General features: G+C 46.1%; 1 protein-coding gene across 1 annotated transcript in view; it reads right to left on the bottom strand.

The window, feature by feature from the left end:
• Positions 1–3,075: 3,075 nt before the first annotated feature.
• PRRG4 (proline rich and Gla domain 4) overlaps positions 3,076–26,958 on the bottom strand; it is a 61,986-nt gene continuing 38,103 nt past the window's right edge. Inside the window, exons 5-6 of the mRNA XM_063944476.1 lie at positions 10,790–10,916; positions 3,076–4,967 (exon numbers count right to left, since the gene is read on the bottom strand). Coding sequence (XP_063800546.1) covers positions 4,736–4,967; positions 10,790–10,916 — 359 coding nt within the window. The 3' untranslated portion in view covers positions 3,076–4,735. The remainder of the gene's footprint in view (positions 4,968–10,789; positions 10,917–26,958) is intronic.

Here is a 26,958-nt window from a genome sequence, read left to right as displayed (position 1 = left end):
ATGACAGAAGCCACCAGGATTCTTCGCTGGGCGGAAAATCATGTAAGCTCTCTGACAGCAGTCTTCATTCCGGGAGTGGACAACTGGGAAGCAGACTTCCTCAGCAGACACGATCTACATCCCGGAGTGTGGGGACTTCATCCGGAAGTCTTTGCAGAGATTACAAGTCAGTGGGGGCTGCCTCAAATAGACATGATGGCGTCACGCCTCAACAAGAAGCTTCCGAGATATTGCGCCAGATCAAGGGACCCTCAGGCGATAGCAGTGGACGCCTTGGTCACACCGTGGGTGTTCCAGTCGGTCTATGTGTTCCCTCCTCTTCCTCTCATCTCAAAGATATTGAGAATCATAAGACGAAGAGGAGTACAGACAATTCTCATTGTTCCAGATTGGCCTCGAAGGGCCTGGTATCCGGATCTGCAGGAAATGCTCACAGAAGATCCGTGGCCTCTTCCTCTCAGAGAGGACATGTTGCAACAGGGGCCCTGTCTATTCCAAGACTTACCGCAGCTGCGTTTGACGGCTTGGCGGTTGAACGCCAAATCCTAGCTGAAAAGGGCATTCTGGATGAGGTCATTCCTACTCTGATAAAGGCTAGGAAGGAGGTGACGGCGAAACATTATCACCGTATTTGGAGGAAGTATGTGTCTTGGTGTGAGTCCAAGAATGCTCCTCCGGAAGAATTCCATCTGGGCCGTTTTCTTCACTTCCTCCAGACTGGAGTGAATTTGGGCCTAAAATTAGGCTCCATTAAAGTTCAGATTTCGGCCCTATCCATTTTCTTTCAGAAGGAATTGGCTTCTCTCCCAGAAGTCCAGACTTTTGTGAAGGGAGTGCTGCATATCCAGCCTCCTTTTGTGCCTCTAGTGGCACCATGGGACCTTAACGTGGTGTTAAGGTTCCTTAAGTCTCACTGTTTTGAGCCGCTTCAAACTGTGGAATTAAAGTATCTCACTTGGAAGGTGGTCATGTTGTTGGCCTTGGCATCTGCTAGGAGAGTATCTGAGTTAGCGGCTTTGTCTCACAAAAGCCCCTATCTGATCTTCCATGTAGACAGAGCTGAGTTGAGGACTCGTCCTCAATTTTTGCCTAAGGTGGTTTCCTCTTATCATATGAACCAACCTATTGTGGTGCCTGTGGCTACGCGGGACTTGGAGGATTCCGAGTTCCTTGATGTGGTCAGGGCATTGAAAATTTATGTAGCCAGAACGGCTCGGGTTAGGAAAACAGAGGCACTGTTTGTCCTGTATGCAGCCAACAAGGTTTGCGCTCCTGCTTCTAAGCAGACTATTGCTCGCTGGATCTGTAACACGATTCAGCAGGCTCATTCTACGGCTGGATTGCCGTTGCCAAATTCGGTAAAGGCCCATTCCACTAGGAAGGTGGGCTCTTCTTGGGCGGCTGCCCGAGGTGTCTCGGCATTACAGCTTTGCCGAGCGGCGACTTAGTCGGGTTCAAACACCTTTGCAAAGTTTTACAAGTTTGATACCCTGGCTGATGAGGACCTCATGTTTGCTCAATCGGTGCTGCAGAGTCATCCGCACTCTCCTGCCCGTTTTGGAGCTTTGGTATAATCCCTATGGTCCTTACGGAGTCCCCAGCATCCTCTAGGACGTAAGAGAAAATAAGATTTTAAACCTACCGGTAAATCTTTTTCTCCTAGTCCGTAGAGGATGCTGGGCTCCCGTCCCAGTGCGGACAACATTCTGCAAGACTTGTATATAGTTGTTTACTTGCATAAGGGTTATGATACAGTTTTGATCAGTCTCGGGCTGATGCTGTTTTGTTTCATACTGTTAACTGATTCGTATATTCCATGTTATACGGTGTGGATGGTGTAGGCTGTTATGAATCTTGCCCTTAGACCAGCGGTGGCCAACCTGTGGCTCTTGAGCCACATGTGGCTCTTTCTTTACTCAAAGACACACATAGCAACACTACAGGGACTGAAAACTGAGGGAGCCAAATACTATAGGAGAGACATCCACTGCAAATAGAGGACACATAAGGGGCTGCTGCAATCACGAGCTTAGCAACCTTTAGCCTGGTGGGCAGACTCAAGCAAGCGGACCCATTTTTTTTAGGAAATTTGCAGTCAAGTGGCCCTGGAACACTTATATTGCACTGGCCCAGGGGTCAGATGGCACCTTGCCCCCCTTCCCAGCCAGCTCCTGGGCACAAGTTGGGGGGACTGCAGTGACATATGAGTGTGGGTTGGAGTGACAAGTCGAGGCTGGCTGGAGTGACACAGGAGTGTTCTGGCAGGAGAGACACAATGGGGGGGGGGGCTGACTAGTGACATACTGTAGGAGGGTGCTGGCTGGAGTGACATATGTTGGAGCTGGTTGGAGTGACACATGGGGGAGCTGAAGTGTATTATGTGAATCTGGCTTTTTCAATATATTTTATATGGATTTGGCTTTTTCAATTATTTTATGTGAAAGTGACTATTTCAATGTATTTTATGCTGGATCTGTCTTTTTCAATGTATTTTATACAAGGGGTGTGTCCTAGCTGGCATAAAGCCACACCCCATTTTTGCACACGCGCCTTTGGCTCAATGTCGGCTCTTTGACGTACCTAACAAGATTTTTTGGCTCTTTGTCTCTGCCTGGTTGGCCACCCCAGCCTTAGACTAACAAAATCCTTTCCTCGTACTGTCCGTCTCCTACTCTAACTGAGGTCTGGAGGCAGTGGCGGTTCTTGCCACGGGCAAGCAGGACTTTTGCCCGGGGCGCCGCCTTCCGGAGGGCGCTGGCGCCATCCGGAGGGCGCCGCACCGTGGCAAGATCCGCCACTGCTGCCCGCTGTGTCCCCCGTCCGCCTCCGCTGCCCGCTGCCGTCCCCGTCCTCGGCGCCTCCTGTAAAGGGAACTAGACGCTATGCGTCTAGTTTCCCTTCGTGGAGAGTAACTGCTGAGCGGTGCGCGATGACGTCATCGCGCACCGCACAGCAAAGGTCCTCTCCACGAAGGGAACTAGACGCATAGCGTCTAGTTTCTCTTCGTGGAGAGGACCTTTTGCTGTGCGGTGCGCGATGACGTCATCGCGCACCGCTCAGCATTCAAGCGGCGCTTTCAATGTACAGGGGGCGTGACTCACCACGCCCCCTGTATTAGACCACGCCCCTTTCCTGCCCGGGGCGCTCTGCGCCCTTGAACCGGCCCTGTCTGGAGGAGGGGCATAGAGGGAGGAGCCAGTGCACACCAATATCTAAAGTTCTTTTTAGTGCCCATGTCTCCTGCGGAGCCTGTCTATCCCCATGGTCCTTACGGAGTCCCCAGCGTCCTCTACGGACTAGGAGAAAAAGATTTACCGGTAGGTTTAAAATCGTATTTTCTTTCTAAATTTCTCAATAAGTAATTTTTGGCCTAGGGGTACCGTGAAAAAAATTCTGATATTCTAGGGTGCCGTGATTCAAAAAAGTTTGGAAACCACTGCATTAGCCATTGTAGCCTTGGGCTACTCATCCATAAAATTACCGGGAGAGGATAAAATGGAACAAAAAAAATAATCCATGTTTTCTGAGGAAAAAAAATGTCATTTGTTTGGGGAGAGCATGAAAAATGAGTTACTGATATTGGAATGTGAGAAGCACAAGCATACAAAATGGGCTCAACACAGGCATTAGAAAAGTGAAGGTGTTAATAATCCCACCCCACAAAATGAATACTGATTTTCCACTTAATTACAAAATTAGACATTAGTGCTCCTAATCTATACCCGGCAAGGAATGTCACCCAATCCACTCAATTCCTCCCACTGGACAATGCTAATGCCCTTCTCTATAAGTTTCATTACTGTTGTTGTTATTTCATTGTAAGGTGCTGCAGTGCTACACAGCCCCAGACAGTGGGATATACCTGACATACTGTATATAAAACAGGGACATACAAGGTAAACAAGATAAATGCAGATAAAACCACAACATGCAGAGAGATCCCAGTCTAGACTCTAGTTGGAAAAAGGCTAAAACAAAATCTAGCACTACAAGTTCTATTTCTTATCCTAAATAACAAGAAAGGCTGCCATCCAATTTTCCAGTTGTCAAGCAGCAAATGCTAAATCAATACACAATCTTCTTAGTTATGTTTGCTGCTTTTTTAAAGGAAAAATCTACAAGAAATTATAGTGTTTACCTTGGTTTTGCTTCTATACTTACCTGCAAACAAAGAAAATAAACATTTGAGGAAAGCAAGACACTCCTGTTTGCAGTATGCTGTAATAATTTATTGCTATAGCGCCATGCTTCTCTGTAGCGCTGTACAATAAGTGCCCCCATCTGTCATGGAGTACTGTACTCACTGTAATGACTCTGCCTACTGACGCGTAATTTTTCCCATTCCAGGATTTATGCCGGTAGTTGTGCATATTATTCATTTAGAGCCACTTACATATTTTTTCTTTTTTTTTTTTTTTCCAGTCTCAAAATGATAAATGTCAGTTTATAAAATTAGTGCACAGATCCTGTTCTGCTCGTAATGTAAATAATCCTACATTTTTGCCTTCCCATCCGATTTTCCAGGCGGTCTATAGAAATGGCGACTTTCACTACTGACCATGAACCCACATTTGTTTCGGTGGTTTAACTTGGTGCCTGTGGTTGGAGCACCAACGTTTATCTTGCGTGTAAAGAGCCAACGTACACCTGTCCAGCCCTTTCCAGCCCTTCTAGGGCACTGAGTTCTATAGCGTTGATTATATATCACCAACTTTTCAAGGAGCAGGATACCAATTCAAAAAACTTGTGAAGCGGGAATAGATAAAGACTTTCTGTAGAGTTTTGAGTCTACCACAGCCTCAGGATAAGGGGGTGGAGGAACCTCATGATCGACATTCATTGCCACGGCCTGCTCATAGGTGGGTGGTCCGATTTCTGCAGGTGGTGGAGCAAGTGGCTCCATCGGGAGAAGCTCTTCTCTTCTAGATCTGACAGAGGTACTCCTGCACTCGTGGTCTTCTTCTGGACTACATGAAGGGAAATAAAAATGATGTAAGAAAAAAGATTGAAGCACATAGAACAGACACATAGGGTGAATGTTATCGCTGCTGATTGTGCAAAACTGGCACGATTCCCAGTGAATTTCTGAATTTCAAGTTGCTGTATGTAATATACTGTGGGTGGTATTCAATTCGATTCGATATATCACGCCCAATCTCCTTTCTAAAGTGATCCCCGTTATCGCGCATATCGCTCCCATAGTAATTAGGTTTAGCTGCGTAAAGGGTTGAGCACTCTCACTACCCCGGGGTAGCAAACGGAAATGATTATACCACGCCTCTCAGCAGAAACAGAACGGCTGTGGAAAGGGGTGAAAAGAATTGAATACTGTCCTTTGAATCAATAAATATACATATATACATAGTAAACAAAAAGACGGCCTCACTCCAGGTCTTGTATCGTGGTAATAGAAAAAGTGTATTGAGCAAAATCACATGTCCAACGTTTCGGGGCCCGCAGCCCCTTTGTCAAGGTGTGACACCTTGACAAAGGAGCTGCGGGAAACGTTGGATATGTGATTTTGCTCAATACACTTTTTCTATTACCACGATACAAGACCTGGAGTGACGCCGTCTTTTTGTTTACTATACTTAATCCGCTGCGGAGGGCACCCAGGCTAGTTACCCTCAGGGCTGTTTCTAGCCAATTTGGCTCCCAGTGCGAGATTTAAAAATGCGCCCCCCCCCCCCCCCCCTCCATGACATAAAAAAGTGCCCCCCACACACACACACCTAGATTTAAAAAAAAACTTGTGCGCGCACCCGGGAAGGGAGCATGGCCTCATCCAAATGGGTGTGGCCTCATTTAAATGGGCATGGCCTCGTCTGAAAAGACTACCTCACAATCCAGTTTTTGACCCTGCTCCAACAGATCACGACCACCACAGGAAAAAAAAATTCTACCATATTAAGCCCCACACAGTAATGCCCCCTGCACCATATTATGCCACACACCGCAATGCCCTTGATACATTAAATCCCCACACTACGGCAGGCCAGAGTCCCCATTTCACACATTACGGCAGGTGTCCCCATTTTACACATTGAGAGAGAGAGAGAGAATACTTACAGAGGCGATTACCGCTCTTTGACCCGCCTCACCAGTCGCTCCTCGCGCCGGCCTTTCCCTCTTCCTAACTTGGATCCCCCTCTGTACTCCACTCGGTGGGGGGGGGGGGGGGAGTTTCGCGGAGTGACGGGGTTGCGTCGTGCCGTAACGACGCAACCGCGTCATTCCGTGAAACTCCGCCCACCGAGCGGGTTACTCGGGGAGAAATAGGAGGGGGAAGCAGGGAGCCACAGTTAGTGCCGCGGCGGGCCAGGAGTGCCGGGCACCACAGCACACAATATATATACATATATATATATACATATATATATATATATATATTTATAGTACTTTTTTCTGCCTGCTTTGCATTTATGTATTTATATTCATTCTTTGTGTCAGTGAATTAAATAAACAAGCCTCTAACCCTAAGTCATCCAGCAAAATCGTATTGGGAGAAAAATATTAGATATGCAGTAAGATGTTCCAGGCTCTATAATTACAGGGGATAATTGCATGCTTTATATGTTTTGTCATACAGGCAAAGCTATTATTCTGCTATAATTACATAGCCCTGAACTGTCTTATTACAAGAGCTTTAAAAAACAGGAATGCCTTTGGTAAACGGCAAAGAACGTTAGTGAATATGAAAAAGAAACCTAATCTGCTGCACATCTCTCGGTCATTTGGGTATGTGTCCAGCTCAAATGTCCCCGACTAACAATAAACTCTCCTAACCTTTTGTATGACTCGTTAGTCGAGTAAGAATAAAAGCTTATCAACAAAGGTTGACTAATAGGGGCGCTGAAAATTCCCCAAACTGCTCATATTGCATACTCGCACGTGATAGGACAGAATAGAAACGAGCGCAACGTAGCAAGCTGACTGTACTTAGGGGGTCATTCCGAGTTGTTCGCTCGTTAGCAGTTTTTAGCAGCCGTGCAAATGTTATGCCGCCTCCCACTGGGAGTGTATCTTAGCAGAAGTGCGAACGAAAGGATCGCAGAGCGGCTACGAATTAATTTTGTGCAGTTTCAGAGTAGCTTCAGACCTACTCAGCGCTTGCGATCACTTCAGACCATTCAGTTCCGGATTTGACGTCATAAACACGCCCTGCGTTTGCCCAGCCACGCTTGCGTTTTTCCTGGCACGCCTGCGTTTTTTCGAACACTCCCTGAAAACGGTCAGTTGACACCCAGAAACGCCCACTTCATGTCAATCACTCTGCGGCTGCCAGTGCGACTGAAATGCATCGCTAGACCTTGTGTGAAACTACATCGGCTGTTGTGAAAGTACGTCGCGCGTGCGCATTGCTTCATCGCTGCGCAGCAAACATTTCAGCTAGCGGTCAACTCGGAATGACCCCCTTATTCCTAAAGCATAATTTCCATGATTAGGAAAAATACTTTATAAAAAATATATCAATATTGAAAAATGAGTGACTCTGCATATCACCAAGAAGAGAAGCACCTCCTAAACATAAATAGATGAATGTGAAATTTGCTATAATGTAAGGGGTCTATTTATCATTAATCACATACTCTAGTGCGATCTGGGCGCGACGCTAGCATTGCAGTATACGATTATACTGACAGGATGTAATAAGAAGTGGAAGCTGGACTCCTGCTGACCTTACATGTGTCAAAGTCAAAAATATTACATAGAGAGACCATATAAACTGCACACATATAAGTCGCTATACTTGCAAATATGCGCAGCGAGCACAGCAATATATGGAAACACACGCATTTGCTCGGACATGGCACTGAGATGGATTCGGCACTTGTTTCATACAGTACATGGTTATAATAATGAACAGCACCAGACATCATGGAGATTTAGAATTGGCTAATGAATTAATGTCATGGATGTGTATCATTCGAACCGAACCAGATAAACACATCATGTTTGGTATTGAAGCAAGCAGAATGAGGTGTGGGTTAGTTTGAGGCCTGTTGTGTTGTTGTGGGACATTGCAGCGGATAGATATGATTATATGAATAAAAGCTAAGATCATATTGTTAGAACAATGGATGCTCAAGACAACCTTTTACTAAGTTTTCAGGGCTGAACCTGATTAGCATATACAAAGAGAATGGTGACTCAATACAAAGGAGAAAGAAAGACCCCTCCCCCAGGTACTGGTCAAACAGGAAGGTAGTGGTCAGGTGTGGCCTCAGAGAACAGATGTAATGTAGCTACACTCACAGACACACACACAGCTACCTGGCACCAAGCAGCATGGCGGCTGAATCCCCAGGACATCCTCCAAACTAAAGGCTAAGTATTGAACCTCACATGGCTAGATAAGGAAACAGACAGATTGCTTTCTGGTTTAAATAGGATATTGTAACTTGGTTGTGTGATTGTTGGGTGTTTGTGGATACTCTGTGAAGTCCGTGATGAATTGGAACAGTATACAATCTGTAGTATAGTATTTGTGGTATTTGTTTGCCTATGGAGATTTAAAATAGATTGTGCTGGTTAGTTATAATATATATATCCTGTTAATCATAAATACCACCATGCAGTTACGTTTGTGTTAATTACATTGTGATCTGGTCTTGTGATGAATATGCTCTGGTTATTGAGATACTGAAGTTGTTTGGGATGTGAAATTATGAGATGGTTCTAGGAAGTTGGATTACATTGTGAAAGGTGTTTTAGATGGTTTGGAATTGTAAAATCAGAACATATGCATTGTTTTGAGGCTTGGACATTTTGGAAGAAAATGGAGTCTTGTGTTTTCTGCTATGTGATTGTGGTTTAGTATAGAGTGCCATGTGTTTGGACCTGCAAATCTAAAATGGCTGCTGCTGGATGTCTTCCCCTCCCCCTTTCAGGCATGTGGTGCAGTCTTTAGAATTATGGGAGGTTTCTCAAAATGGAGTCTAGCTTCCATCCCATGCTGTATTCAGCATTGACTAACTGCGCAGCGATTGTCTCTCACATGTGTAGTTTTATCTGCAACCATGTTGTCTCTTATTTAATGTTATCATTGTCTTACTGTGAGCCAATTTCTCTCATCTCTCTCCGTCTCTCTCTCTCTCTCTCTCTCTCTCTCTCTCTCTCTCTCTCTCTCTCTCTCCTCTTTTCTCTTATATCTCTCATAGTATTATAGTATTGTATTGTATTGCATTTAGGTCAGTGTAGTATTGTCTTTTTGTATTTATTGTTTAGTTCTGTGGTTAGGAAGTCTTTGTTATATTGTAGTGTATCATTTGTACTGTTATCCCCTTTTACAAGTATATTAGATATAATACAGTTAATAGGCCTTGGAACCTAAACCAGCATCTGTGTATTTTCTATAGTGATAAGTGTTCATTTGAGCGTCGGTGACGCTCAAGCAGCTTTGTAGATAGTCAGGTTACACAAGGTTGCACTTACACCCTGTACTCACATTAAGGTATTCAGTGTATTTCATTGGTATAAGGTTTTTAACATAAAGGTATAGTGTTGTAAGCGTCTGCATCGCTGGTGACCTCCTCGTGGTCTCGAGCGTATGCTACGCTACAGCGAATCATTCCCCTAGACATAACCAATAACGTGTCCTGTGATCACTGGGCCGTGAGCGAACGTGACGCTTGAGCGTCTCGCCTACGGCTGAGCGATCGCTACGAAGATAGCGTACCATTACGGTACTTCTTAAGTAAACAGCGTACAGTGTTCTTAGCTTCATAAAGGGTTGTTTATACGACAAAGGAATTTAGCATTGTCACATGAGTGGCAGCCATGACTGGGGAGGGTTACGGGGTGTCCCTCTGTCATTCATTAAGGTGATTTTGGAGAGCAAGTCGCAAATATTTAATAATAAATGAGCCCCAAGGAACTACAAATGATAGTGAAGAAGTTGAGTGCTTAGGGGCCTATGTCCTGCCGCAATTATTAACACTGTTTCGTGGTGGCTACTTTAATTTTTAATGAAAATATTCCCACTATGTACATAGGGGAACTCTCCGGGGAAAGTGGTAGTGATAATCATTTGTGAAAACACCTCTGAGGGAATCTGGCAGTGGGCATGTGCTCAGTAAAAGTTTCCGGGATCACAGCTGGCGCAAGCTGCAAGAGGGGGATTGAAACATCTCTCTCCTGCTACCATGCCTCCATAAGCTTAAAGGAGTTCACAGTCACACCATGTGAAGATGGTATAAAGCCATACCTCCCAACTGTCCTACATTCAGCGGGACAGTCCAGTTTTCCCATATTCACATTATTTTAGTATCACTTTAATGTATTAAAGGGCTTTTGGAGCAGTTTTCATGAAAATCTGCTCTAAACCCTTTAGTTGTCATTTTTTTAGGAACCCAGATGACATTCCCCATACTTATAATGGGAAATGTGATCTGGCCCGAATTTACTAAAAAAAAAAAATGTAAAAAATACTGCAGTATGCCCTGTGATAATTTCGCCAGCTGAGGCTGTTGGGATCATGGGGCAGCACTGCGATGAGCACCCTTTTGCCCAACTTCTTTTTCCTGTCAGTCTCCGGCGCCGCACAGCGCGCATAACGCGAACTGAGTAGTTTACCATAGACCATAGGGCAGGGACGGGCGGACGCTGCTGGAGGCGCACACAGGACCAGGCTCCAATATGGCTGCACCAGCGTGCGGTACCCATTAAGGGTGGCACCCTGCGCGGCCGCTCTATTGGAACATGCCTGGAGCTGGCCCTGCCAATAGGCCATCACCTATGTTATGTCTCCCAGGTGATAATGATAACATACTGTTGGCATGATACATACATTTGGCTGTGTCTTCTTGGATCACAATGGACTATGTACCAATAGTAACCAAGGAGTCCAAATATAACCAAAAACGTCCCAGCAGAAATTAGACCAGTGAGCAGTCCGACCACGTCAACTCTATGACCTGTATCAGGGAGAGAAGAATCATGAATACTTTGAGGTCAGAACCAAACATACAGCACTATGCTAAGAATGATTATTGATTACTTAAAGTTAAATCAAGCACAACTTGTATATATAGCTGTGTGGTCAGAGACCCGGCACACATAATAAACTCATGGGGCACTTGCCATTTTTTTTAAATGGATGAATCAGTGCTAGGTGCCATGTACTGTAATTGTATAGGTAATAATGTGTTTTTTTAACATGTTATATTTACCGTTCTATGCCTGATTGTAGAATTGTATGGTTAGACTATGTATTTATAATGACTGTAACATAGAAATGTAGAAGGCATTTTGTTTTAGAAAGATTTTCCATTTGGAAACAAATTGCTGAGACATTTTTGCGCAATAAGTGATATGGTAATTATCCTGACCTAGTGTGAAATGGACAAGCCTTTGTTTCAGCCAGTGCCCTCCAGGGAGTATGGTGGAACGTCCATGTGGGCCGGGAGCTGACACTTTATGAAGGGCCTTTTCTGTGCCACCGGCAGGGAGTACGACCAGCGCTGCATAGGTGTGACTAGTGATGAGGGCGTTGTGTCCAGTGTTGTGGGGGTATGGTCTGCACTGGGGATATATTACTAGTGTAATGTGAGAGTATTTGAGCAAAGGGAAATACCCCTTGTTAACGTGAACGGAATATGACAAAACAGCAAATGGCACTTAGTAATGATGTAAATGTGAAACCTCTTTACTAAAGAGCACAGGGGTCACTTAGTGATGTCATGAATGTGAATTTTCTCTAAATAAATAAAGGGAGAAAAGGAAGAAAAAAAAAAAAAAAAAAGAGCCACTAGTGCCACAAATATACATATAGAAAACATTTAAAACAGGCACTGACCCAACATAAATAATAATAATAATAATAATAATAATAATAAAATAATAATAAGGTCCTGTGACAATTTCGATGTAATGTAAAAAGAGCAAAAATAGACAGGAGCCTGGAACACTTGCAACTAACAAGGTGGGGGAATGTAATAGGGTGTAAAAATCAGGAAGTGAGAGATTTTAGGAGAATTCTCCTGTTTTTTTTTTTTTTTAAAGTGGCAATCATTTACTTAGCAGACAGATGTTTAGCTCAGTGTAATACCTGGGGAGATTTGGGTCATCTGGATGAAGAAACAACCGGACACACAGCATAAGAAGAAGGGAGAGAGGACGGGTGAAGAAAAGTAGATTTGGGTGGCATCTTAATAGAGGTAGAGGTGGAGGTCAAAGCATCATATAAGTTTTTGCTGAGAGAGATAAGGTAGTGAAGAGCTAAGAATAGTAAGACTGAGGAGGAGGAGGAGGACGGGAGTCGGAAGTAGAGACACTGATGGAGAGACCTAAAAAGTAGGAGGTAAACCAGCAGCAAACAGTGTCACCAATGCCAAATGTGTGAACGGTGTCAAGAAGAGAGTGACTGACATGTAATAAATATAGAGATGTGCACCGGAAATTTTTCGGGTTTTGTGTTTTGGTTTTGGATTCGGTTCCGCTGCCGTGTTTTGGATTCGGCCGCGATTTGGCAAAACCTCCCTGAAATTTTTTTGTCGGATTCGGGTGTTTTTTTTCAAAAAACCCTCAAAAACAGCTTAAATCATAGAATTTGGGGCTAATTTTGATCCTATAGTATTATTAACCTCAATAACCATCACTTCCACTCATTTCCAGTCTATTCTGAACACCTCACACCTCACAATATTATTTATAGTCCTAAAATTTGCACCGAGGTTGCTGGATGACTAAGCTAAGCGACCCAAGAGGGCGGCACAAACACCTGGCCCATCTAGGAGTGGCACTGCAGTGGCAGACAGGATGGCACTTAAACAAATAGTCCCCAAACAGCACATGATGCAAAGAAAAGAGAAAAAGAGGTGCACCAAGGTCGCTGGACTGCTAAGCTAAGCAACACAAACACCTCAATATCACAGGAATTATTCGTTCTAATCAATGGTATTATTGGTCCAAATCACTGGAAGAAAATGACAAAATCACAGGAATTATTCGTTCTAATCAATGGTATTATTGGTCCAAATCACTGGAAGAAAATGACAAAATCACAGGAATCATTTGGCAAGATCACTGTAATTAATAATTAATTATAAATCACTGATATTAATTGGTAAAATCTCGCTATCGCCTGCCTAGTGAAGTGGAATCTAGATGGGATTTTGTACCGGGGACACAATAACTTCATCAGTTGTCTAAATCCCAATGCACTAATGGAGGAAAACGGGCACACGTCTAACAGTGCACTGATTATACTGAGAACTGATTATACTGATCAATCACTGATTATACTGAACACTGATTTTACTGAGCACTGATGATACTACGGAGAACTGACACTGAGCAGCGAGAACAGCACTGGACTATTGTACTGTAGTATACTGGTCACCACAATGCTGCACTGTACTACTATATATATACTTCTCACAACAATGCAGCACATATATGGATACTTGAAGTGACACGGAGCTGCAAGATACAGCAATGGACTACTGTACTGTACAAGTATATACTGTTGGTCACCAAAATGCTGCACTGTACTACTATATATACTGCTCACAATAATGCAGCACAGATATGGATGGATACTTGCAGTGACACGGAGCTGCAAGATACAGCAATGGACTACTGTACTGTACTACTATATACTGGTGGTCACCAAAATGCTGCACTGTACTACTATATATAATATATATATACTGGTCACACAACAATGCAGCAGATATTGAGCACTGATGATCAGGATACTGTCTAGAACTGAGTCTGACACGGAGCTGCAAGATACAGCAATGGCCGACTGTACTGTACAATAATTATATACTTGTGGTCCCCACAATGCAGCACACTGATCAGATATTTGCAGCACACTGAGCACAGATATGGAGCTTTTCAGGCAGAGAACGTAGATATTTGCAGCACACTGAGCACAGATATTTGCAGCACACTGAGCACAGATATGGAGCTTTTCAGGGAGAGAACGTAGCCACGTCAATCTCCAATGCACGAGAGAAAATGGCGGCGACGCGCGGCTCTTTATATAGAATACGAATCTCGCGAGAATCCGACAGCGGGATGATGACGTTCGGCCACGTTTGGGTTAACCGAGCAAGGCGGGAAGATCCGAGGCTGCCTCGGAACCGTGTAAAATAGGTGAAGTTCGGGGGGGTTCGGATCTCGACGAACCGAACCCGCTCATCTCTAAATAAATATAGTAATAATGTATAGCTAGAAGGGGATGCAATTTATATCATGCAGTTAACAGGGTATGCGGTTAGCTGGGATCCTGACGGGGGCACTATACCGCTGCTGGTATACCGTAGGTGATTCCCCTTCTATGGGTGTCCACGACACTCACAGAGGGAGAATAGCGAATGGTGAGCGGAGCAATCCGGCAGCGTGCTTTGTTGCGCTCACCCCCCTGCCGCCAATCTACTGCTCAGGATGCCGATGTCGGTATACTGACATTCAGCATCCCGTGCAGCGGTTAATCATACCGAACCCATAAACTGGGGGCAATATCTGGATTACCCTCATTGCAAATCAATGCAGGACTTTTACCTACCTCAGGGATGGAGGCTTTCTAACCATTGACTGGTTACCTTTTACTGCTGATTGATTTAATTGTATTTTTCACTCCAACATGGAGTCATATGTTCACTACGGGTGGTATTCATGTGACCGGAGGTCAGGAGACCGACAGTCACATGACCTCCTCCAGCATCCCGACCCCTCACTATCCCGATGGTCGGCATGCCGACCAACAGGGACTATTTCCACTCGTGGGTGTCCACGACACCCATAGAGTGGGAATAGAACCCGTGGCGACCGTAGGTCGCCACCGAGCCTGCAGCGTGGCGAGCGCAGCGAGCCCGCAAGGGACTTGCACTTGCCCCTCCCCGTCGGGATCCCGGCGTCGGTATGCTGCCGAAATCCCGGCGTCGGTAAGCTGACCGGCGGTCTCCTGACCGCCGGTCAGCCATACTACACCCGTTCACTACATTGTATCGAAAGCTGACTGATGTTACTTAATAAACTGCATCTGTGATAATGGGGCTAATTCAGGTTGTATCGCAAATCACGATCCAACCAGAATTATTACGATCGCCCTGCAGGCGCATGCGCCCGCACTTTCTGTGGGGGGTGAGCAAAAAAATGCAGTCGGGGGCAGGAGGCATCAGTAACTTCTACAATGATGCGATCACAATTTCTGCTTCATCAAGGAAGGGGGGGGAAGCAGGAGTCAGCGATGGGCGGCCCCCAGCATGCTAGCAAAAGGATTGCAAATTCTGCTAATTAGCAGAATTTGCAATCCTTACTGAATAAGGCCCAATATCACACTATATTCCAGTGGTTCCCAAACTGGGTGTCGTTGCCTCCTGGGGTGCCTTAGGGCAGCACAGTTGCCATCTGTCTTTAAGAAGAAAGGATAGTTCCGTGTTATCAAAACAAAGTAAGAATGTTCCTGTTGTACAATACTGAGGGGCTGCACATTGATACTTCGCTTTAGTTGAGATTTATCAATGCGACTAATAAAAAATGCTATATAGGTTGATATAGAAAGAAGTCCGCAACACGTACAAAAACATACGCTTTCCCCAGCAGCAACTACAATTTTTTTTGCATTATGGGGTAGATGTAAGAAGGATCGATATGGGGGAGAAGCGGTATCAGCGCCGTTATGTGCGGGGAAGTCTGCTCAGTGACAGAGGTGCACCCATATCATGCTGTAAGATAGTAAAGCCGATATGCGGGGGGCTGGGGGCAATGTATGTTTCAGTCCAAGAAAAAGTTCAAATAAAGGCAAAACACAGCGCTGTTTTTAAAATCTCATGTGGATGTCCTCCAGACTTCCTCAATTGTATAAAGGACACTTTACCACATAGGCATTAATAAAACAATCCATACTTTATTCCAAAAGGATCCAAATTTAAAACGTCTTTTTGTGCAGACACGGGATAATCACAGCATGAGAAGCGGCACAGATGTTAATTGTGGGATGTAAATTAGGAGCTCACCAGACCCTCAGGACGCAGTTCATACACGCGGTGCTATCTATAGCAGGGAATTTTCACCCGCAGTTGTAGTGTGAAGCACCCGCTAGCTGTCCTTCGATCACGGACTCCCCAGGCGCTGCAGTCGCCTCCACAATCCTCCGCTCTCCTCCGCTCTCCTCCGCTAGACGTTCCCGGCTGTGCACAGTTTCCAATCAGGTTCACCTACGGCTGCCGACGCGTTTCTACCCTCCGTGGGTCTTTGTCGAGGCATCGACAAAGACCCACGGAGGGTAGAAACGCGTCGGCAGCCGTAGGTGAACCTGATTGGAAACTGTGCACAGCCGGGAACGTCTAGCGGAGGAGAGCGGAGGATTGTGGAGGCGACTGCAGCGCCTGGGGAGTCCGTGATCGAAGGACAGCTAGCGGGTGCTTCACACTACAACTGCGGGTGAAAATTCCCTGCTATAGATAGCACCGCGTGTATGAACTGCGTCCTGAGGGTCTGGTGAGCTCCTAATTTACATCCCACAATTAACATCTGTGCCGCTTCTCATGCTGTGATTATCCCGTGTCTGCACAAAAAGACGTTTTAAATTTGGATCCTTTTGGAATAAAGTATGGATTGTTTTATTAATGCCTATGTGGTAAAGTGTCCTTTATACAATTGAGGAAGTCTGGAGGACATCCACATGAGATTTTAAAAACAGCGCTGTGTTTTGCCTTTATTTGAACTTTTTCTTGGACGTATATCATTTGGGCAGTGTGAGCTGACCTGCCACAAGTAAAGGAAACAGCTGCAGTTTTTAAAGCGCCCTGCACCGAGGACAACAACGTGTGTTTTTTTGAATGTATGTTTCAGTGACCATTCCGACGCTTGCAGCTATCGATTTTGACAGCTACTGGTATTGTTGCCCATACACTACAGCCAGGGAAAGCACTGTCACTGGCTGCAGCGGCCGCCAGCTACACGCTGCATGTGAGATCTCACAATAATAGCGAGATCTCGTGCATGCCCAGTGAGCTGGTTGTGGAGGACAGTGTGACGGGGTGTGGGAGGACGCGTGAGGTGAGGTAACACAAACATGGTAATACATGCTGTTGAAGTCTGTACCGGCTTCACAGTGATTAAGCAGTGAAGCAGATGTGAACATTTAAAGAATGATGTATGCTTTTTCATATATCTACCCCTATGTTACCTATTATTACCTTCTGGTTCATGTTGCTGTATGGAATTTGTCTGCGTAATGATTCTCTCCAAAGTACAGCATAATAGGTCAGTATTGTATATATGCATAATATAATGCACTCGCCGAGTGTCTTATGCACAGTGCTTTATCATCCACTACACACTTACGGTCACTAGGGCCATCTTTCCGTATGGACTAAATGGGCAGTTGCCCAAGGGCCCCAGGAGTATAAGGGCCATGTGCTGATGTGCTCTTTCCAGGGGTACCAGATTTTTTTTAAATCGGCCCTGGGGAACTGGAGATATACGACTTCAAAGCAGTGGTCCCCATCTGAGGCTGTTAATTGCTCTTCCCAGCCACATATCTCGGGTTCTGTCTGACTTAGAGTTTTTCTGAGGATATTGCCCCAAAGCTGGAACTCTCCCCTTTCGGTGGACAATGACAGCATGTCTCTACTGTGTCCAGAACCAGAGATATCAGCCTTCCAGCTGCTGGTTCCTGCTCCAGCTCCACACACCTGTTATGCAGTTTTATATTTTACTCAACAGATTGCTTTGGATTCTGAACTCTAATCCCCAAGTCCCCAGTACCTCCTGAAAGGTAGGGCTCTCTAGTGTTTCCCCATTGAAAGCTAAGAAATCTATTTCCAGAAACTGGAGATATCTGCAGTCAAGCAAGCTTCTCTCCCACCAGAAAATGAAGAATATTAAGCCCACTCCACTATCCACCCATCCCCAATGTATTAAACACCCCCTACCACCCTGTATGTCATGTACCAGGGCCCCTTCATTCAGCCCAATGCCCCCTGCTACAGTTTAGTGTTCTCCTTCCTGCCCATCTCCCTCCATCTGTGCAGTAAAGGAATAATTAGCAGAAATTACTGCTCCAGGTCCTACATGCCGAGCGGAAGATAGAACACCCCCTACAGCACGCGGGACATCAAAGCTGTCGCTGATAGCACCCCCCGCCCTTACCGCTGGAGGATGGGTAGCGGCCCCAGTGCATTGCTTTGCCAAGGGGCCTACACAGCTGTTAAGATGGCCCTTATGCTCACGTATCTTTTCTGCACAAAAGGCTTGTTATGTATTATGGAACTACAAATACCAGCATACCAAGTCAGCTGGATAAAGGCAACTTATTTATTAATATCAGTGATAATAACTTCTATAAAGTCTATCCTGAGTCTGACGTACAGTGGGAACAGGAAAAGGGGACATACATCAGCGAAGCGTCGGGGCAATTCCCCATTATCCCGGTGCCTGGGTCAGGGGATCTGCAAAATCATCGATTAGCAGGTTCCAACCAAAAAAATTACTGGGATCAGTGAGCCAAAGATTACAGTGCACGCGGAAAGTATTCACAGCGTTTCACTTTCTCCACATCTTGTTATGTTACAGCCTTATTCCAAAATGGAATAAATTCTTTTTTGTCCTCAAAATTCTACACACAATACCCCATAATGACAACGTGAAAATGTTTTTTTGAGATTTTTGCAAATTTATTAAAAATAAAAAAATAAAAAATCACATGTACATAAGTATTCACAGCCTTTGCCATGAAGCTTAAAATTGAGCTCAGATGCATCCCGTTTTCACTGATCATCCTTGAGATGTTCCTACAGCTTAATTGGACTCCATCTGTGGTAAATTCAGTTGATTGGACATGATTTGGAAAGGCACACACCTGTCTACTCTATATAAGGTACTGCACTTGACAGTGCATGTCTGAGCAAAAACCAAGCATGAAGTCAAAGGAATTGTCTGTAGACCTCCGAGACAGGATTATCTTGAGGCAAAAATCTGGGGACAGGTATAGAGAAATATCTGCTGCTTTGAAGGTCCCAATGAGCACAGTGCCCTCCATCATCTGTAAATGGAAGAAGTTCGGAACCACCAGGACTCTTCCTAGAGCTGGCCGGCCGTCTAAACTGAGCGATCAGAGGTCTGATAAGACAAAGATTGAACACTTTGTCATGAATGCCAGGCATTGGAGGAAACCAGGCGCCGCTCATCACCTGTCACAACTGAGGGCCTGAGCTGACGGGAGGCAGCCTCAGTTGTAGGGGCTGAGATGTAACGGAACCTGGGAGGTTGTATCAGACCCCTAGACATGTAAGTAACATGTAGAATAACTGCCCGAAGGCGTGACCACGACAACCAGGATAAAAGTCAATGATGTTTATTATGACAAACTCCGTAACACAGCAGCAGTAAAAGGAAACATAAAAGTCAACAGAGGATAAATACAATTCCTGGGTACTACAGGGTGGCAAGGGCCACAGGCACTGGTAGTGTGAGACAGTTCTTATAATCTTCTAGTTGGAAAGTCCTTACCAGGCCTGACTGTAGCAATGGAGAGAACCCAGGATCGTACCAGCTGATGTTCCAGGAAAGGCTGGGCTGCTGAAGGTAAAACGGCTGCTGTGGATACTGGCTGGAACCAGACTGTTGTTGGTACGGAGTGGATACTGGCTGGAACCAGTTAAATAATAAACGAACTTGAGAGCGATGAAATAATAATGAAGTTTGGAGTTTGAGAGCGGTGAAATAATAATACCGGTGGAGAGTGGTAAACTGCAGAAAAGGACACCGGCCCTTTAAGAGAAGCTGTACACTGCTGGAAGCTAGGCTGGAAGCAGGTGATTGTTTGAGAGCGGTGAAATAATAATACCGGTGGAGAGTGGTAAACTGCAGAAAAGGACACCGGCCCTTTAAGAGAAGCTGTACACTGCTGGAAGCTGGGCTGGAAGCAGGTGATTGTTGTAGCTGGAAACAGGTGAGTCCAGAATGGATCGGAGAGTCAGGCTACACCGCAGATGGAATGCTGGTGCGGGTCTCTATAGCAGAAGTCTGGAGACAGGAGCTGGAACCTGGAAGACAACCACAGGAGAGAGACAAACTGGAACTAGGTTAGACAACCAAAGCACTGACGCCTTCCTTGCTCAGGCACAGCTTACTTATACCTGCAGCAAGGAAGGGGTTGGCTAGGCAATTATGCAAATCAACAATACAGACAGCAGATTGGTGGAAATGATCAGATGACAAAATCCAAGATGGCTGCGCCCATGCAGACACTTGGAGGGAAGTTTGGTTTGTAATCCATGTGAGAATTGAAACAGTAATGGCGACGCCGGCCACAGGAGACAGGAGACGCCAGACTGACAAGCGCACATTTAACCACGCGGGCACAGCGGAGGCCGCGGCTGATGAAATCACCACTCTGACATTCTGCATGTGGAAACTCAGGAACAGCGGGATCCGGTCCTGGAACGCTGAGCCAGCCTTAGGAGGCATCTGAAGGGTAAGTAATGGCGTCCAGATACCCGGATCGTGACAGCACCCCCCCCCTTTAGGAGTGGCCCCAGGACACTTCTTAGGCTTTAAAGGAAACTTTGCGTGGAAATTTCGGACCAAGGCAGGAGCATGGACGTCTGAGGCATTGGTCCAAGAGCGTTCTTCAGGACCATAGCCCTTCCAGTCAATGAGGTATTGTAACTGACCGTAACGGAAACGTGAGTCCAAAATCTTGGCCACCTCGTACTCGACTCCCCGTTGAGTCTGAACTTTGGGAGCTGGAGGAAGTGCGGAATGAAACCGATTCAGGATCAGCGGTTTCAACAAAGAAACATGAAATGTCCCGGGTATTTTCAAGAAGGATGGTAACTGTAACCTGTAGGCAACAGGATTGATGACTTGTTCAATCTTGAAGGGTCCGATGTAGCGAGGTGCAAATTTCATGCTGGGAACTCTCAACCTCAAATTCTTCGTGGACAGCCACACACGATCACCCACCTTGAGAGCAGGAACCGCTCTACGCTTCCTATCGGCAAACTTCTTATACCTGAATGAGGCTTTAAGCAGGGCTGCGCGGACGTTCCTCCAGTTATTTGAAAACTGACGCAAGGTGACATCCACTGCTGGAACAGAAGTTGCGGGAAGCGGTTGGAATTCTGGGACTTTAGGGTGGAATCCATAATTAATGAAGAATGGTGTAGAAGAAGATGAGGAATGGTATTGATTGTTGTGGCTGAACTCGGCCCAAGGAAGGAGTTGAACCCAGTCATCTTGAGAGGAAGACACATATATACGGAGGAAGGCCTCCAAGTCCTGATTCACCCTCTCGGTTTGACCATTGGTCTGAGGATGGTAAGCCGTGGAAAACTTTAACTTGACTTGGAGGGCTTGACACAAACTTCGCCAAAATTTGGCTACAAATTGTACTCCACGATCCGAGATGATCTCTTCAGGAAGACCGTGAAGTCGGAAGATCTCTTGTATAAACACTTGAGCCAACTTGGAAGCTGACGGAAGACCGGTGAGAGGGATGAAATGTGCCATCTTGGTGAACCGGTCAACTACCACCCAGATGGTATTAAACTTGTTGCAGATAGGTAGATCAGAAACAAAGTCCATCGACAAATGGGTCCAAGGTTGACGGGGAACAGATAATGGAACCAGTTGCCCCGCAGGCGACTGGCGGGAGACTTTGTGTTGGGCACACTTTGGGCAGGAGGCAATAAATTCCATAACGTCCTTCTTCAGAGTTGGCCACCAGTAGGACCTAGAAATAAATTCAAGGGTTTTCTGAATGCCTGTATGTCCAGAAAAACGGGAAGCATGGGCCCAATGCATGAGCTTCTTCCTTAGAACTGGCTTAACAAAACTTTTCCCTGGTGGAGGCGTAGAGTCCATCCCTACCGTGGAGAATGCCAACGGATTAATAATAGGATGCTTGTCTGCAGACTCGGACTCATTTTCTTGCTCCCATGAGCGGGAAAGGGCATCGGCCTTACGATTCTGAGAACCCGGACAGAACTGGAGTTTAAAGTCAAACCTAGAGAAGAAAAGTGCCCATCTGGCCTGACGAGGATTCAGACGTGCGCCTTTGAGATATAAAAGATTTTTGTGGTCGGTAAGTATGGTGATTGAGTGGGAAGCTCCCTCCAACAGGTATCTCCACTCCTCCAGAGCGAGCTTGATGGCTAGCAACTCCTGATCGCCAATGGCATAGTTGCGCTCAGCTGGGGAGAACTTCCGGGAGAAGAAACTGCAAGGATGTAGATGTCCATCTTTGGCCCTCTGGGATAACACTGCTCCTACTCCAACGGAGGAGGCATCTACCTCTAAGATAAAAGGAGAGTCGGTGTCGGGCTGTTTCAGAACTGGTGCAGAGATGAACCGTTGCTTCAGAAGGTGAAAGGCCTGTGTAGCTTCCTCGGACCACTTGGACGGATTAGCACCTTTCTTGGTTAATGCAGTGATAGGCGCCACAATGGTGGAAAAGTCTCGTATAAATTTTCTATAATAATTGGCGAACCCTAAGAACCTCTGGACCCCTTTGAGGCTTAAGGGTATAGGCCAATTCTGGATTGCTTGGAGTTTCTCAGGATCCATCTCTAGTCCGGAACCGGACACAATGTAACCTAGAAACGGAATGGTTTTAACTTCAAACACACACTTCTCCAATTTACAATAGAGGTGATTGACACGGAGACGGGAAAGAACCTCTTTTACCTAGAAACGATGATCTTCGAGATTATTAGCAAAGATGAGGATGTCGTCTAGATAAACCACGACATGGCGGTACAAGATGTCCCTGAAAATCTCATTCACGAAGTGCTGGAAGACTGCTGGAGCGTTGCTCAATCCGAAGGGCATGACGAGGTACTCATAATGTCCGTCACGGGTGTTAAAGGCGGTCTTCCACTCGTCACCCTCACGGATTCGGATGAGATTGTAGGCACCCCTCAAGTCCAGCTTTGTGAAAATAGTTGCACCACTAACTCTATCAAAGAGCTCGGTAATCAGGGGTAAAGGGTATCGGTTCTTGACGGTAATGTCGTTCAGACCTCTGTAGTCGATGCACGGACGCAGACCACCGTCTTTCTTCTTAACGAAGAAGAAGCCTGTGCCGGCTGGAGAAGAAGATGGTCGGATGAAACCCTTCGCCAGGTTCTCTTTGATGTACTCTTCCATGGAGTGTGTCTCAGGCAGAGACAACGGATAAGTTCGGCCTCGCGGTGGAACCTTCCCTGGAATGAGGTCGATTGGGCAGTCCCATTCTCTATGAGGAGGAAGGATATCAGCAGAGGCTTTACTGAACACGTCCGTGAAGTCTTGATATGGAGGAGGCGGAACATCAGATGACCTGGGGAAGGAAGAACAAACAGGAAGAACTTTGGCTAAACAAGTCTCAGCACAGGAGGGACCCCATGCCAGTATTTGCGTAGTCGTCCAGTCAATTGATGGGTTGTGGAGACGGAGCCATGGAAGGCCTAAAACCACTGGATGTGTGGCTCTTGGAATCACTAAAAAAGAAATATACTCAGAATGAAGAACTCCCACTCAGACGAACTGGAAGAGTCCTTAAGGAAATGACTGCGTCAAAAATCTTGCTGCCATCCACGGCAGTCAAAGAGATGGACGAGGACAGTCTCTCGGTGGGTAGGGACCACCGTTTAACATAAGCTTCGGTTATGAAATTCCCAGCTGCTCCGGAATCAAGGAGGGCAATGACGTTCCTGTAACGTTGAGCAATTTGGAGCGACACTGGGAGGTTACAGTCATGAGGAGATGGAGAGGAGATCATTACTCCTAGCCGGCCCTCTCCTTGGCGAGCTAGGATCTGGAGTTTCCCGGACGTTTGGGACAGGCATTGATAGTGTGCGACGGAGCTGCACAGTAGAGACAGAGAGACTCAGAGAGACGTCTTCGGCGCTCAGCGGGAGATAGACGGGAACGACTAATTTGCATAGGCTCATCCTTGGATGGAGATGGTTGACGAGGAGGAGGAGCAGAAGATTTAGGAGTAGATGATCTTCCTCGCTCGGTTGCTCTCTCTCTGAAACGTAGATCAACCTTCGTGCAAAGAGAAATTAGCTCATCCAACTTAGAGGGCAAGTCTCTGGTAGCTAACTCATCCTTGATGCGTTCTGATAAGCCATGCCAGAATGCAGCATACAGGGCCTCGTCGTTCCATGCCAGTTCGGATGCCAGGATTTTAAACTGTATAAGATACTGTCCCACAGTACGTGTTCCCTGGCGTAAACGGAGAATCTCAGATGAAGAAGATGTTATCCGGCCTGGCTCGTCGAAGATGCGCCTGAATGTAGCTACAAAGTCAGTATAGGAGGATAGCAGGGGATCAGACTTCTCCCATAAAGGTGATGCCCAGTCAAGGGCTGAGCCACTGAGAAGGGAGATGATATAGGCAATTTTGGTACGGTCACTGAAGAAATTGCCAGGTAGAAGCTCAAAGTGGATTTCACATTGATTGAGAAATCCCCTGCAGAACCTTGGAGATCCATCAAATTTTGCTGGCGTTGGAAGATGAAGATGTGGACTGGAAATGGGTAAGGTGGGTGGGGTTACAGCTGGTGTCACTGTAGTGGACGCACCGGACGTGCCAGGTCCACGGAGGGTCGTTTGAATCCCATCCAGCCGTGTAGAGAGATCCTGGAGACAGCGGATGATGTGGCCCTGTGCAGCCTCCTGATGTTCAAGTCGGGCTGCCAGTTCTTGCATCGGCCTGGCCGCTTGATCCTGGTCTCCGGCTGGATTCATTAGGTCAGTGCTTACTGTCACAACTGAGGGCCTGAGCTGACGGGAGGCAGCCTCAGTTGTAGGGGCTGAGATGTAACGGAACCTGGGAGGTTGTATCAGACCCCTAGACATGTAAGTAACATGTAGAATAACTGCCCGAAGGCGTGACCACGACAACCAGGATAAAAGTCAATGATGTTTATTATGACAAACTCTGTAACACAGCAGCAGTAAAAGGAAACATAAAAGTCAACAGAGGATAAATACAATTCCTGGGTACTACAGGGTGGCAAGGGCCACAGGCACTGGTAGTGTGAGACAGTTCTTATAATCTTCTAGTTGGAAAGTCCTTACCAGGCCTGACTGTAGCAATGGAGAGAACCCAGGATCGTACCAGCTGATGTTCCAGGAAAGGCTGGGCTGCTGAAGGTAAAACGGCTGCTGTGGATACTGGCTGGAACCAGACTGTTGTTGGTACGGAGTGGATACTGGCTGGAACCAGTTAAATAATAAATGAACTTGAGAGCGATGAAATAATAATGAAGTTTGGAGTTTGAGAGCGGTGAAATAATAATACCGGTGGAGAGTGGTAAACTGCAGAAAAGGACACCGGCCCTTTAAGAGAAGCTGTACACTGCTGGAAGCTAGGCTGGAAGCAGGTGATTGTTTGAGAGCGGTGAAATAATAATACCGGTGGAGAGTGGTAAACTGCAGAAAAGGACACCGGCCCTTTAAGAGAAGCTGTACACTGCTGGAAGCTGGGCTGGAAGCAGGTGATTGTTGTAGCTGGAAACAGGTGAGTCCAGAATGGATCGGAGAGTCAGGCTACACCGCAGATGGAATGCTGGTGCGGGTCTCTATAGCAGAAGTCTGGAGACAGGAGCTGGAACCTGGAAGACAACCACAGGAGAGAGACAAACTGGAACTAGGTTAGACAACCAAAGCACTGACGCCTTCCTTGCTCAGGCACAGCTTACTTATACCTGCAGCAAGGAAGGGGTTGGCTAGGCAATTATGCAAATCAACAATACAGACAGCAGATTGGTGGAAATGATCAGATGACAAAATCCGAGATGGCTGCGCCCATGCAGACACTTGGAGGGAAGTTTGGTTTGTAATCCATGTGAGAATTGAAACAGTAATGGCGACGCCGGCCACAGGAGACAGGAGACGCCAGACTGACAAGCGCACATTTAACCACGCGGGCACAGCGGAGGCCGCGGCTGATGAAATCACCACTCTGACATTCTGCATGTGGAAACTCAGGAACAGCGGGATCCGGTCCTGGAACGCTGAGCCAGCCTTAGGAGGCATCTGAAGGGTAAGTAATGGCGTCCAGATACCCGGATCGTGACATCACCAGGCCAATACCATCCCTACAGTGAAGCATGGTGGTGGCAGCATCATGCTAGAGATGAGCGGGTTCGGTTTTACTCGGTTTTACTCGGTTCTCAAAACGGCATCTAATTGGCTCACGGATGTCACGTGTTTTGGATAGCCAATAAGATTCGGTTTTGAGAACCGAGTAAAACCGAGTAAAACCGAATCCGCTCATCTCTGATCATACTGTGGGGATATTTTTCAGCTGCAGGACCTGGGAGACTAGTCAGAATAGAGGGAAAGATAAATGCAGCAATGAACAGAGACCTCCTGTAGGAAAACCTGCACCAGAATGCTCTTAACCTCAGACTGGGGTGATGGTTCATCTTTCAGCAGGACAACGACCCTAAGCACACAGCCAAGATATCAAAGGAGTGGCTTCAGGACAACTCTGTGAATGTCCTTGAGTGGCCCAGACAGAGCCCAGACTTGAATTTGATTAAACATCTCTGGAGAGATCTCAAAATGGCTGTGCACCGACGCTTCCCATCCAACCTGATGGAGCTTGAGAGGTGCTGCAAAGAGGAATGGGCGAAACTGCCCAAAGATAGGTGTGCCAAGCTCGTGGCATCATATTCATTATGGGGTATTGTGTGTAGAATTTTGAGGACAAAAAATTATATATTCCATTTTGAAATAAGGCTGTAACATAACAAAATGTGGAAAAAGTGAAGCGCTGTGAATATTTTCTGGATGCACTGCATAACATGCTATTTTTTTTATTTTTTTTTACCAATTCTCTTACTGATTGCTAATCATCGATGTCATCTAGCTGATGTATGGCCAGCATAAGACTCTGGACATACTCATGTCCCCTGCTAATGGCTCTCACTGCAGGGGATGGAGAGAAGGGACTACAGGAAATTGCAGCTGGGGTAAGTGTAGGGGAACCCCTCAACCTGG

Source organism: Pseudophryne corroboree, chromosome 11 (genome assembly GCF_028390025.1).
Source record: "Pseudophryne corroboree isolate aPseCor3 chromosome 11, aPseCor3.hap2, whole genome shotgun sequence".
Lineage (NCBI taxonomy): Eukaryota > Metazoa > Chordata > Amphibia > Anura > Myobatrachidae > Pseudophryne > Pseudophryne corroboree.
This window is presented reverse-complemented; position numbering and strand designations above follow the sequence as displayed.